At 43.1% G+C, this 14,209-nt stretch overlaps 1 protein-coding gene across 2 annotated transcripts; it reads left to right on the top strand.

Annotated features, from left to right (window-relative positions):
- Window positions 1-9,384: 9,384 nt before the first annotated feature.
- Window positions 9,385-13,938, top strand: LOC144700754 (amino-acid permease BAT1 homolog). Of its 2 annotated transcripts, XR_013580845.1 has the most exons (9): window positions 9,385-9,614; window positions 9,683-9,943; window positions 10,468-10,486; window positions 10,560-10,779; window positions 10,881-11,062; window positions 11,709-11,998; window positions 12,678-12,807; window positions 13,033-13,138; window positions 13,536-13,670. XR_013580845.1 is itself a non-coding variant. In XM_078572256.1 (8 exons), exons 1-8 carry the CDS (start codon window positions 9,394-9,396, stop codon window positions 13,902-13,904), a joined length of 1,692 nt encoding a protein of 563 aa, XP_078428382.1. In that variant the 5' UTR covers window positions 9,390-9,393; the 3' UTR covers window positions 13,905-13,938. The 2 variants fall into 2 exon arrangements, 1 of the variants encoding a protein (XP_078428382.1); XM_078572256.1 differs by lacking the exon at window positions 13,033-13,138 and having other exon boundaries at window positions 9,390-9,614; window positions 13,536-13,938.
- Window positions 13,939-14,209: the final 271 nt, after the last annotated feature.

Genomic DNA, 14,209 nt, shown 5'->3' with positions numbered 1-14,209 from the left:
CCCATTCCACAGAGGCGAGTGAGGTGAAATGTTTCTTCTTTCAGCCACCCCATTCCGCTGAGGCCAATGAGGTGAAGTGAGTTGGCGCTTGATCCCATGGTCTTCACAAAACTTGGTGAACTCATTTGACATAAATTCTCCTCCCCTATCTGACATCAATCACTCTATCTTCAAACCCTTTCATTCTCTAAAATATTCTTTTATCTTTTGAATGCAGAAAATGCATCTGACTTTTTTTTAGGCATTCCACCAACCTTAGTCACTTGTAATGATCCACAAGCAACAAGAAATAAGTGTTCCCCCCAAGTGAGAGAGGGGATATTGGTCCATACAAATCTCCGTGGATAAGCTCCCATGGCAGCTTAGCTCTATAAGAGGAAGCTTTTGGGAAATGCTATCTAGGTTGCTTTCCTGAAATACAAGAATGACATGCTTGCACTTTCATATCCACCTTCGTAGATAAAATCACCATCTCCTAATCTGCGAATTGACTTAATAATTGAAAATTAAGATGGCCGTACTTCTCGTGCCAAAGGCAATTCTTGGTCACTGCTCCATCACCTACTAGGCATTTTCTCATCACATTCAAATTAAGCAAATACAGCCCTCCTGTAGTCTTTGTAACCTTGATCAGTATTCTCCCACTTCGGTCATGAACATACAATATCCCTGACTCCAATGTGACTCGAGATCCTTGCTTATCTATTTGTCAAATGTTTAAAATATTGGAACATAATGTGGGAATAAAGAGAGCATTACTAAGCTTGAGTGATGCTTCATTGCGACACTTCACCAAGATCAATACTCCATTGCGATAATAGAGCTATCTCCAATATGAAGAGTTCCAGAAGCTTATTCCACTAATTCATGAAATAGAGTTCTATCTCTTGTCACATGATTACACACCCTTGTATCGAGATACCACATACTGGTCATGGGCTCAGAACCTTGGTCTTCTTGTAGTAATATGCCAGTGGGTGTTTGAACAACAACCATCAGAAATGCGGATTCCTCCTTTTTGTTGTCGTTACCAGATGTGCTTTCGTCTCTTCCTTATTCACTCCTCAACACTCCCTAGCATAGTGGCCATATTTGCCACAATTGTGGGACTTGACTGTTGACCGGTCATGTGGTGTGTTACCTCCATCTCAACATCAACTGTCTTCATTCTAGCTTCGTCCATGTCGGCTTTGGCTGCCATCATTCCAACCATGATCATCCCGGGCTTCGAGTACCATCATTCCAGCAACATCCTCCATCACTGTGGCCTTGACCCTAACTTCATGCTCTGAATCGCCCCCAACCACATCCACGAGAAGAGAACCTATCATCTTTATTGTAATTTTACTGAGTCTGCAGAGGTTGTTCCCCCTGCCATGCTTGTCAGCTTTTCAACTTCTCGTGGGCTATAAGTGATCCGATTGCTTCCTCCAGTGACATTATCCCCAAATCACCGAGCTGCTCTATAGAGCTAGTTGTTGGGAGTTGTCCATGGCTGATGGATGATAGAGTGAAGGAAGAAAGGAAGCGAACAAGAAGAAGAAGAAGAAGAATAGAAATTATATTTCACCACAGCAGCAGTGTTCCAATGTTATAGTTATATAGAGGATCTCTCCTTCATGGTGAGCAATTAGCCATTACAACGGTAGTTGCAGACTGATCAGGGTCGTACGTATGGTCTAACGATTAGTTATCGATTTTAGCCACAATCCTTTGATTTTGGGTGAGGTATGTGTTTTGTTGTGATTCACTAAGGTATTAAATTGCTTTTGATTGGTCGACGACAGTTGGAGAGAGGTGACATGCTGGTATTTGAGCTTCAATACCCCCCTTGCAAGCTTAGCGGCCGCGGACGACGTTGAGCTTGGTTATGAGCTGAGTGAAGCAAGGTCGTGGAAGCGATTTGGTTAGAGCGTCAGCGAGCTGGCCATCGCTGGGAACAAATTTGACATGAAGAATCTTGGCAACTACTTGCTCGGGGACAAAATGAAACTCAATTTCAATGTGCTTGGTACTGGAATGAAAAACAGGTTTAGCGGCAAGATATGGGGGATGAGCTCAGCAAGAGGTGCAGCTCGCGAAGCAGGGACTGGATCCAGATAGTTTCGGCAATTGCATTGGCAATGGCTTTGTATTCAGCTTCAGTGCTGGAGCAAGCAACAGTTTACCATTTCTTGGAACTCCAGTAAATTAAATTACCTCCTAGGAAAATTAGAAATGCACTAGTTGAATGGTGGCCGAGAGGATCACCAGCTCAATCGGCATTGCGGAAAATGTTAAGAGCAAAATCAGAATGAGCGTGAATAAAGAGACCATACAGAATTGTGCGTTTAACATAGCGCAAAAGATGCTTCAAAGCTTGCCAATCTGCACTCGATGGGGCATGCGTTTTCTGGCAGGCTTTGTTGACGATGAGTGCAATGTTGGGATAGGTTAGGGTAAGATACTGGAGTCAACCAACAATTTTACGAAAGATAGTGGAATCGGGAGGAGTGGTTGATGAGAGAGAGGTGATGGAGGTAGCGCTAGGCGTTGGGGACGATTTACAGAGAGTCATGTTGGATTGGGCGAGAATTTTACTGATGTATTTAGACTGAGAGAGAAGGCAGCCAGTAGAACGATGAATAAGTTCAATGTCAAGAAAATAGTGAGCAGGGCCTAAGTCTTTGATGGAAAATTCAGAATGAAGAGCGATGCCAATGGTGGAAATAGCAGAGGAATATGGGAAAGAATGAGAATGTCATCAACATAAATGATGATGAATATGGGAGTGGAATTGGAGAGGCGATAAAAGAGGAAAGTGTCAGTTTTGGAGGTGAGAAACCCGAGAGTAAGAAGATAGTTACTTAAGTGAGTAATCCAGGCCCGTGGAGATTGATGAAGACCATAAATGGATTTTTTGAGAAGGCAGACATGATTGGGAAATTTGGAATCTTTAAAACCAGGTGGTTGCTCCATGTAAAGAGTTTAGGTAAGGTCACCATGAAGAAAGGCATTGGGGAGATCTAATTGATGAATGTGCCAGCGATGAGTGATGGCGATGGTGAGCAAGAGGCGGATCGTGGTGTGTTTGACAACGGGACTGAAGGTATCAGTGTAATCAACCCTTCTTGTTGAGTCAATCCTTTAGCGACGAGGCGAGCTTTATATTTATCAAGTTCCCCTGATGGTTTGTACTTAAGTCAATAGACCCCTTTGCAACCAATAACGTGAAGATAGGGATGACGAGGAACTAAGTCCCAAGTATGATTATGCATAAGAGTGTCGAATTTGACTTGCATGGCATGCAGCCAATGGGGATTCTTGGTAGCACATGCAAAGGAAGTGGGTTCAAAGTTAGTGCTGAGGTGGGAAAGAAGACACTACAGGAGAGGGTGTCGAATTAAAGATGTTGAAGGAGGGAAAGTAGTAGTAAGGGAGAGTGGAGGAGGCGAAAGATCGGAGTGGGAATCAGCATAAAGATCGTGCAGGGAACGAACCTTCATAAGAGTGCCCAGATTGAGGAGTGGTCAAGGGTGGAAAGAAGAGGAAGATCAGACAGGGAAGGGTGAGTGGGATAAAAAAAACGAGCATGAACTAGAGGAGGAGGGATGTGGAGTAGAACAAGGGTCAGAGAGAGAAGTAGATTGTGTAGACGTGGGTTTGGAAAAGCTGGACATGAGTCAGAGGAGAGAGGAGGAAGGCCTGCATAGGATGGATCAGAGAGGATGGGAGTGTCGGAGGATAACGAGAAAGTGGGAGCTGGTGAGACAACAGATGCAGAACAAGGGGAAGACTCATTGGATGATGTAAAAGAGCCAAGAATACCATTAGAGGACAGAGAAGGTATAGATGAAAAAGGGAAAAAAATTTCAAAAAATATAACATGTCAAGAGATAAAAACCTTACTTGTGTGAAGCGAGAGACAGCGATATCCAATATGAAAAGGACTATATCCCAGAAAGATGCATTTTTCTGATCAAGCATCCAGCTTGTGCTTCGCATACGGGCGCAGGAAGGGATAACAGAGGCATCCAAAAGTCTTGAGGAAGGCATAATTGGTTTTCGCACACGGGCGCAGGAAGGGATAACAGAGACATGATGAACGATTCCCCAAGTCAACAGATTAGTATGGAGCGATTTATACTCTCCACCCCAGTCAGACTGTAAGTACTTAATTTTAGATGAAAATTGGCTTTCTACTTGCTTTTGGAAAGAATGGAAAACTTGAAGGAGATCGCTTTTCTGTTTGAGGGGGTAGAGCAAGGTATATTGAGTAAAATCATCGATGAATATAACGTAATAGGAATACCTAGAGTGAGATGGGAGGGGAGAAGGCCCCCAAAGATCAGAATGAATTATTTCAAGGCGAGATTTGGTAGTATTACTAGTAAGAGAGAAGGCCAATTTGTTAGATTTCAAAATGTTGCAAGCATCACAAAACAAGTGTTTTTGACTATGAGAGAAAGGAAGCCCAAATTTAGAAACTATGAAATTTAAAATCTTCAGCTGGGGATAACCACGGCGCGAATGCCAGATCGTGAATGATGTTCGTTCTCCGAGATTGGCTGATTTTGGTGTTGGAGAGTGCAGATAGTACAGCCCGCCTTTAGTTGTTCCTCGTAGCAGCACTTGATGTATTACATTGTCCTTCACAAGACAATAGGTTGCATGAAATTCAACATATACATCATTGTCAGCAGTTAGTTTGATAAGGAACTAGCGAGGACCTACCTGGAAAAGAGGAAGAGAAAGAGACTCTCGCACACCAAGCACGGGCCAAGCTATGTGGGCCCAGGGGAGCAAAGTTAAAAAGAAAACGTCGGGCGCGGGAGAAGGGTACGGACGGAAGCCGATCAGTGTGTGAGGAAGGCGAAGGGGAGATCCTCTCCTTGCCCTAGCCGCCAGGCCGATCCGGCCACCCTGCATCAAGCTCTCCTCCCTTCTCTGTTCTCTTCTCTGGGATCTTCATCTTAGTTGGTCTCCTCCTGATTGTGACTGTTTGGACTCTTCTACTGGGACGAGCTTCTTTTGGACTTGTTTGAATATTTTGTTAGGTGGATTCCGTGGCTCGGCGCTGGTCCTACCCCGGAGTCGTAACATAGTTTTTGGATAGGCAAAATATTTTAGTGATTTCTGTAACATGTAAAACACTTTTAAGAGAGAATTTGATCATCAGTTGTGATTTAAGAGGAACCAATAGCAAGAATGTTCAAACTTGTGCCATTACCAATTGGAAGATGGTCGGTTCCTTGGTAGTTTTTCCGGTGATGAAGCATGTGACTGTCAGCAGTAACATGATTTGTGGCACCACTGTCAGGGTACCATCCTTGAGTCTCTGCGGTGAAGGACTGTGGTGTGAGATTAGTCGGGTGATGTGGAGATCTTTGACAGAGTTTAATAAATTCTTGGCATTCTTGAGCACGATGCCCAAATTGTGAGCAGACTTGGCAGCGAGGTTGAAAACGTTGACCTCTGCCTCAACCTCGCCCTTGGACGTAGTTGGCAGCATGATTTCTTCCATAATCTCTTCTTGTGCTTGAGCTATAGATTCCGGCGGATGGTGGCCCAAAACTTCATGCTTGGTTGGTGTGCCTTTAGACTGCATTGGCCATTAAGGGAAATCCCCCATTGTTGACCTTTTGATGATGCATTAGATACCCATCATGTGCCTTCAAATTTGCAATGATTTGCTCAAAGGTCATGTGGTCCAGGTTGGCATTTATGCTGATCACGAACAGAGAGTATTCGTTGTTCAACCCCCGTAGAAATGTGAAAATAATGGATGTGTCATTTACTTGTTGCCTGACAGCTTCTAAGGCTTCAACAATTGATCGAAAGTGCTTCACATACTCATTTGTAATCATTGACCCTTAGCCAACATTAAGAAACTGTAGATGTAGCTCCATGATGCAAGACTGAAGTCAGTTGGCGAAGGTACTTTCCAGCATTTCCCAGGCTTCTTTGGACGACTTTGCTTTGGTTACACATGGAAGAATAGATTCGGAGATGGAGGAGTGTAGGAAACCAAGCACTTTTTGATCAATTCTCCACCACAGCTTAAAATCAAGGTTGTCTATGAGATTTCCCTGTTCATCTGTAATCAACATAGGTGGAAGTGTTCCTTCTCTAAATTTATTCAAATCACACCCATTGAGGAGAGGTAGAACAACGCCTTTCCAGGATTGATAGTTGTCAGCATGCAGCTTGGTCGTTACTGTCATTCCAGGCGGAATGACGAATGGAATGTACCCTACCCCCAATGTGCTTGTTGAGCTGGCAGGGATGGCGGTGAGCTTCACTTCTGGCATGGAGATGGCTCTGATACCATGTTGAGAGTTGTCCATGGCTGATGGATGATAGAGTGAAGGAAGAAAGGAAGAGAACAAGAATAATAATAATAATGATAATAATAATAATAATAATAATAATAATAATAGAAATTGTATTTCACCACACCAGCAGCATTCGAATGTTACAGTTATATAGAGGATCTCTCCTTCGTGGTGAGCAATTAGTCGTTACAACGGCTAGTTGCAGACTGATCAGGGTCGTACGTATGGCCTAACGGCTAGTTATCGATTTTAACCACAATCCTTTGATTCTGGGTGGGGTATGTGTTCGGTTGTGATTCACTGAGGTATTAAATTGCTTTTGGTTGGTCGGCGGTTGGAGAGAGATGACGTGCCGGTATTTGAGCTTCAATACTAGTAATAGCATCAGACTTTGCCACGATATCCTTCTCCGGTACCTTCTCCCCCATCGTCCTAAGCTGAGTTGCAAGACTGGTGAGTTTTGCTAAAAAATCAGCAACAAACTCCTCTTCCCCCATTAGGGGGAGCTCATACTCACACCGCAAGCTCTGAATCCTTGCATGCTTCACTCGATCAACTCTGATACGGTTCTTCCATTGAGCCTCCCACGTCTCCCAAGCAGAGACGTCATCGTCCAGCTGCTCCAGCAAGTCTTCTAGCAGCGCTTCATGTAGAATCATAAGGGCCTTCCTGTCCTTTGTCTTCTCTACTCTTTCCTACTGAACGGCTTCCCAAAGCCCACGGACGTCCAAAACCACCTTCATCTTCCTTGCCCACACCACATAGTTTCTCTTCGTCAACATAGGCAAACCTATTGACAGCATTTTTACTGATGCAGACCTTGAAGGATGTGAAGCCACACCAGAGGAATCCACAATAGGTCTTTCTTCTTCACCAGCTCCCTTCAATCTCGTCATTATCACCAAGACCTGATGACGCTAGGAAGAAACTGAGCTCTGATACCAACTAAAGTCTCCAGCCAAAGGGAGTCTCCCTGAGAGGGAACTGAGACAGATGTGGAGGGGTGTGGAGAGGTTTTACACAGAATGAAGAAGGAGCAAAACAAAAATGACTGTGGCTTACGGTTCTGTGACGTTTAATAAGACAGAAAAATGCATAGTCGTTTCGTGAGAAGGTAGTTACATAGCCATCTTCCCGAGCGATCAATTCAAACAACCCAACTCCTGCGTAATCTGCTGAAACGTAGTCTGTTGTACAGGATTCGAGTCGAGTGATCACAGCTCATGTAAATCAATCGGATCTGGTTCTGAATCTGGAGGCTGCTCTGTGTCAATTGATTCTGCCATTCTTCGTTTTAGTGAAGTATATCTTTTTGTTAGGGATGCTGAATCACACACTTAAATTTACCGACATAAATTATTTTAGTTTATGTTTTTTTTAGTCAGTTCATATCCTTATAAATAGTAAAGATGATGTAACAAAATTGTTACTCCCCATGTATGTTTATCGTGTTTAATGATAGGTTTTATATCTGTTTCTGTTGATCCTCACTATCTCAACGGGTTGTCCACGTGACCTTCGCAACTCTATATTTTGTTTGAAAAAGCTCCAACCCTCATCGCCTCAGTCGATGAGTAATTTATATGAATGGTGCATTACAAATTTGCCCTCATCCTTCCCCTCTCGGTTTTCATTTTTCGACTTATTTGAGAATGAGAAAGGGCTATAGCTAGGGACACTGTATTATCATTAGGTAGGGGAATTCCTCATCTTCCCTTTTTTATGGGATGACTCAGGACAGATTATTGCCTCTTCAACGTTCTATGTTCATTTTTCGATGAAAACGGTCATAATTAGGCCTCTCAATCGAATGATATGAAAGATTTCTAAGTGTAGAGAGAAACAAAAGTAGAATACTCAAAGAGGGAGATATACACGGAGCTAATGTATAGAGATTATTGAGTGATCTATAGTGTCTTTGTATTACATGATGATTAACGAGAGAGCGGAGAGACAGACAAAAAAATTGGATTCCCTGTTTAAGATTTTCTACACAATTGGTTTCGTCATTTTGACATCTTTTTATTAGAAAAGGAAAGATTGATGCTCCAAGTTCACTATTTTTTCCCCACCTTCTCCTGCAAAGTACCCATCTCGTCGTAGCCATCGCCATCCGATTCAAGGCACTCGTCATCGTTATCATCACCCACTTGGGATGAGCATGACTTTTCCATGTCATCGTTTTTATCCTCTTCAGCCACACATCATCCTAACATGACACCCATATTCATAGATGATATTTTTCTTTCCTCCTGTCCTAAGCATGGTGGAGGCATGCTAATCTTCTCTACCTTGGATGGGCTCTTCTGGGAAATTGTCTGAACCCCTTCGCGTCATGGATCACGCGCAGGTAAGAAGCTGAGAAATTGCTTTCCACTCAAATTGATTTCCATACAATACTCATTTGTTCTTCTTTTCTGAGCCCAACAACTTGGCCGAGCGATCGCCCTTGTCGGTACAGAGAATATCAACAAAGAAGATACTTTAGTTTTGCACTATTCTGTGCAGCTAACGCGTAAAATTTATATTTGTTGACCAGATGGTACACCTCAAATAGGCTCTACAGAGAGAGAGAGAGAGAGAGAGAGAGAGAGAGAGAGAGAGAGAGAGAGCGAATAAGAGAGAGAGAGAGAGCAAGCGAGAGCGAATAAGAGAGAGAGAGAGAGAAAGAGAGAAAGAGAGAGAGAGAGAACGAGAAAGAAAGCGAGAGAGAGAACGAGATAGAGAGAGAGAGAGAGAGAGAGAGAGAGAGAACGAGAAAGAGAGAGACAGAGAACGAGAAAGAAAGCGAGAGAGAGAGAGCGAGAAAGAAGAGAGAGAGAAAGAGAGAACGAGAATGCGAGAGAGAGAGAACATGAGAGCGAGAGAGAGAGGGAGAGCGAGAGAGAGAGAGAGAGCGATTCAGAAACCGAGAGACGGAGAAAGAGAGAGAGCGAGAGAGAGAGAGAGAAAGAGAGAGAGAGAGAGAGAGCGAGTTAGAAACAGAGAGACGGAAAAAGACAGAGACAGAGACAGAGGGAGCGAGAGAGAAAGCATGAGATGGATATACTTTTAACTGGGCCACGCTTCATTTAATTCCATGTGCACAGTGCATGCAAAAGTCGTCGGCTTCGATAGAAAGGGAGAGGCTGCATCATCTTCTATTCCCAATCTCCAGCCAAACGGCAAGCAGACACCCGAAATGACCAAGGAATCTAGTGCATCGAGTAAGGTTCACCAGGATGGCGATTCCGGCGTTGACTCCGGCCTTTCTCGCCTGCATCAGCTAGGCTACAAGCAAGAGCTCAAGCGCGATCTCTCGTAAGCTCTGGTCTTTTCATCTTCTCTTTGAATCTTAGCCGTCGATGACACTTAAATCTGATGATCAGAGTGCTCTCCAATTTCGCCTTCTCCTTCTCCATCATCTCCGTTCTCATGGGTATTACCACGCTCTACAACACGGGGCTGAGATACGGCGGCCCATTAACCATGGTCTACGGCTGGCTCGTCGTCAGCTTCTTCACTATGACCGTCGGACTGTCCATGGCTGAGATCTGCTCCTCTTATCCTACCTCCGGCGGGCTTTACTACTGGAGCGCTCGCCTCGCTGGGAAGGAGTGGGCTCCCTTTGCTTCTTGGATAACCGGATGGTATGATACCCATCAACTTAAAATGCTACAAATGATTGAATTTGCTTCAAAGTTTGTAGCTTTTTACTCTTTTATCCGTCTTGGATTGTGTTCTGCGACTCGGTCATAGACGATTGATCACCCTGATCGAGACTCTCGGAGAGTTGAATCTGATTGTCCGGACATAGATGAAAACTTATTAAAACTTATGGGGGGCTACTTGTAAGTACAACATGTGAAAAATGAAACAAAGGATTGGAATCGTTTCCTTTTTCTTAGTGTTGTGAAGATATCATTCATCGATCTAGAAACAGAGGATTCATGTCAGCTTGATTGATCACTTTTAAATATCTGTAAAAGAGGAGTCAATGGGCCCATTTGCCATGTCAGACTTAAACATGACGTTATATGAGATTACTTGATGAAGCCTAAATAAAGAAAATTTCGAAAGAAAAGCCTGTCAGTCTATCAGAGAAACGAAACTGATGTCTGGCCTGTTGGATTTACACCTTGTTTACAGATTTTGTTCGTCTGATTTTTTGCAGGTTCAACATCGTCGGACAGGTACTCGGATTGGATAAACCCGGAAAAAGAAAGAGTCAACGGAAGTCTCTGATGGGGAGTTTTTCTTTCGCAGTGGGCTAATGCCGCCAGCGTAAACTTCTCGCTGGCCCAGCTGCTCGAAGTGATTATCCTTCTCAGCACTGGGGGCACCAACGGAGGGGGGTACGTGGCGTCAAAATACGTCGTCATTGGCTTCCATGCTGCTATTCTCCTCAGCCACGCATTACTAAACAGCCTTTCTATCACCTGGCTATCCATTCTAGGCCAATTTGCAGCTGCATGGAATGTCATGGGTAATAATATCAAACTTCAACGCTCTTTCTCTCTCTAAATTTTATAGATTCCTGGACGAATCAAATCCTTTGAGATTGTTATATTCTCGTTATTGCTGCAGGCGTGCTTCTGCTCATGATCCTCATACCCTTGGTCGCAACCCAGAAAGCCAGTGCTGATTTCGTTTTCACCCACTTCAATACGGAAAACGACTCAGGAATCCACAGCAGGCCGTATATATTTGTTCTTGGGCTGTTGATGAGCCAGTACACATTGGCCGGATACGATGCATCTGCCCACATGGTAATTTTCATTTTAAAAATTTGATTATCTCTAAACTATATTAAGTGATCAATGTTTCATGATAATCGCTTACCAGAATGATTGGCCTAATATGAACATGTGATGTCTCTTTTAGAGCAACAGAGTGGTTAATAAATTTAGCCTCAATCAAATATTTCTCCTGTCACTTTGAAGAGAACTGATGCTGAGAAGAATCCTGTGCTCTATGTTCTAAAATTGATTTGAAGGTTAAGAACGAAAAGATGATTGTTGCTATTGTATTCAGTAATATAGGTTTAGCCATGATCGTTTTGCAGATTGATAAGCTAGATTTGGATAAGAGGTATTTCTTTTCGGGCATATTACTAGATAACAAAAGAAGAATGGGTCGAGTTTTTTGTCAGACTGTGGAGACACGAATGCAGATAAAAATAATACTCAGTGATCTTTGGTTCCAGAATTAATCACGCCGTCGCTTATTAATCTTTCAGCCCACTCCCCGAAATAAGATAGAAACTTTGTCTGATTTTTCGAGGTCGAGGAAGACCATGCCTCTGTTCTATTCAGTGATCTTTGTATCTTGGCACTCTATTTGAATATTGATGAGCTTAAATATTACTATGTTTTGATAATAAACGAAGACTGAATCGGATGTTTTTGCTGTCAGACTGAAGAGACAAAAGATGCAGATAAGAATGGGCCGAAAGGGATTGTCGGCGCGATTGGAATTTCAATAGTGTTTGGATGGGCTTACCTCCTCGGGATTACATTTGCTGTGACTGATATTCCACAACTTCTAAGTTCTGAAAACGAGGCTGGAGGATATGCGATCGCTCAGGTGTTTTATCAGGCATTTAAAAGTCGATATGGCAGTGGAATTGGGGGGATTTTCTGCCTAGGAATAGTCGCAGTGGCCATTTACTTCTCCGGGATGAGCTCTGTGACTAGCACTTCGAGGTAGCAGAATATTTCCCCAAGAGCAATTTAGAATTTCCCTCCAACTCTTATATTTATTTTTCTCTCTACGACTGACCTCTTTCAGAATCAAACTTGTTTAAGTCATTTTTTTCTTAGAAAATAAGAAAGAGAATGTTGGAGTTCCGCTTGATCCACTTTAAAATAGTAATAATTTACCAATAAAATGTGCCCTCTTTTCAAACCAGCAAACCAAACGGTGTTACAGCTCAATTAGTGTCAAATATTACGCCAATTATCTTCCATAGAGTCTTAAGGGTTCAGATTCGATTAATGCTTGAAAAAAAGAGCGCTACAAATATACACATCTTTGTATACTTACGATGCAACGTTCGATCTGAATGAAAATGTTTAGTCGTTAGCATGTCTTTCATATCATGGATGGAATAGAGAAAACAATCAGAAACGAAACTACAAAAATACCATTCTACAGTTCACTTACTCATTTGTTATTCCCTTCATTCAAGTACAACTAGAATGAACAACAAACAAACGCATCTTTGCACACCCATAATTCAATGTTCGACCTGAATGCAAGTTTTAAGTTGAAAATTGGATTCCATTGAAAGAAAAGGCTAATTTCGTGTCTGATTGTAAAGGCACCTATGTTTCAACCAAGGTTTTTTAGGGATATAAAGTCTGGAAGCTATTCTGGTTTCAGGATGACTTATGCGTTTTCTAGAGATGGAGCGATGCCGCTTTCGTCTTTCTGGCACAAAGTTGACTCCCGGGAAGTCCCCATTAATGCTGTTTGGCTCTCTGCCTTCGTATCATTTGCAATGGCTTTACCCGTAAGTTCATCTTCTCTCACCTTAATTTCCCATGAAGTTATTACTTCTAGTCTTCGCCATTTTTCTTGGTTATATAATGTAAAAATCTTCGTGAATACTTGAAATTTAAGATCGGAAAAGAGCAGTTTTCCGGTGCCAAAATTTTGTTAGAGTCTCCGCGAATTGAAGAAATTACTCCGCGTGATATTCTCATTTATTTTGCATGATTCTGCGCCAAAACAACAGCATCAATTGGGCAAGCATGATGTGTCTAACATAGCCCAGCACTGCAACTGGTGATCCATGCGGGAGTTTTGGCCTTGAATTGTTTTTCATTTCACTGCCAGAAAAGGTTAAAATTTCTGCTTTTATAAACGAAATTAATGATAAAATAGCGCTAAAAATGATCATCCCGGAAAATTTGCTCCCCATTATTGGTTCTTGCAACTGATAACCAAAATATATTGCTTTTCTTTAATTGCAGTTCCCCAAACTACCCATTAATATCATCATTATAGTCATAATAATCATTGTCATCAGTTTTCACCTTTTGTAGTTCCTTCTCAGATGCTGTCCTCGGACATAATCATCATCATTATCATGGAATTCTGTATCCCATTGCCTCTGACATCACACTTTCCACCAAATAGCCGAAGCATTCTATCTTGCATCGTCATCTTACTCACAAACTACTTCCATCATCATGATTATCATCTGAAGTTCTTCTTTCTTCTTGGCCACGGGCACAGTCTCTGGGAAGCCTCGTGGCATTCCAGGCAATGGTATCAATTACGACACTCGGACTGTACATCTCCTACGCGTTACCCATCTTCTTCAGGGTAACGCTGGCGCGCAAGTCTTTTGTGCCTGGGCCTTTTAACTTGGGGCGGTGGGGGGTTGCAGTGGGCTGGGTCGCTGTGATCTGGGTCGGCGCCATTACTATCCTCTTCTCTCTCCCCGTCGTCTATCCTGTCGCTCCGGATAAGCTCAATTACACGCCCGTCGCCGTCGGTGGCCTCCTAGTCATCGTCCTCTCCTGGTGGTTCCTCTCCGCCCGCCTCTGGTTCCGCGGCCCAGTCGCCAACATCTCCCCTGTCAGCCGTCATTCACCGATCTAATAGACGATGTCTCTCTGTCTCTGTCTCTGTCTCTCTCTGTCTCTGTCTCTGTCTGTCTGTCTGTCTGTTTGTCTCTCTCTCTCTCTCTCTCTCTCTCTCTCTCTCTCTCTCTCTCTCTCTCTCTCTCTCTCTCTCTCTCTCTCTCCCTCTCTCTCTTTTTCTCTCACTCTTTCTTTCTCTTTCTCTCTCTCTCTCTCTCTCTCTCTCTCTCTCTCTCTCTCTCTCTCTCTCTCTCTCTCTCTCTCTCTCTCTCTCTCTCTCTCTCTCTCTCTCTCTCTCTCTCTCTCTCTCTCTCTCTCTCTCTC

This window comes from Wolffia australiana, chromosome 3 (genome assembly GCF_029677425.1).
Source record: "Wolffia australiana isolate 7733 chromosome 3, ASM2967742v1".
NCBI lineage: Eukaryota > Viridiplantae > Streptophyta > Magnoliopsida > Alismatales > Araceae > Wolffia > Wolffia australiana.
Note: the sequence above shows the minus strand (reverse complement) of the source record. Positions and strands in the feature narration are given on the sequence as shown.

Coding starts and splice junctions, on each gene's coding strand:
- LOC144700754 (XM_078572256.1), top strand. CDS start 9,394: ATGTGCACAGTGCATGCAAAAGTCGTCGGCTTCGATAGAAAGGGAGAG. Junction 9,615..9,682: donor GAGCTCAAGCGCGATCTCTC/GTAAGCTCTGGT, acceptor TCTGATGATCAG/AGTGCTCTCCAATTTCGCCT. Junction 10,780..10,880: donor AGCTGCATGGAATGTCATGG/GTAATAATATCA, acceptor TTATTGCTGCAG/GCGTGCTTCTGCTCATGATC.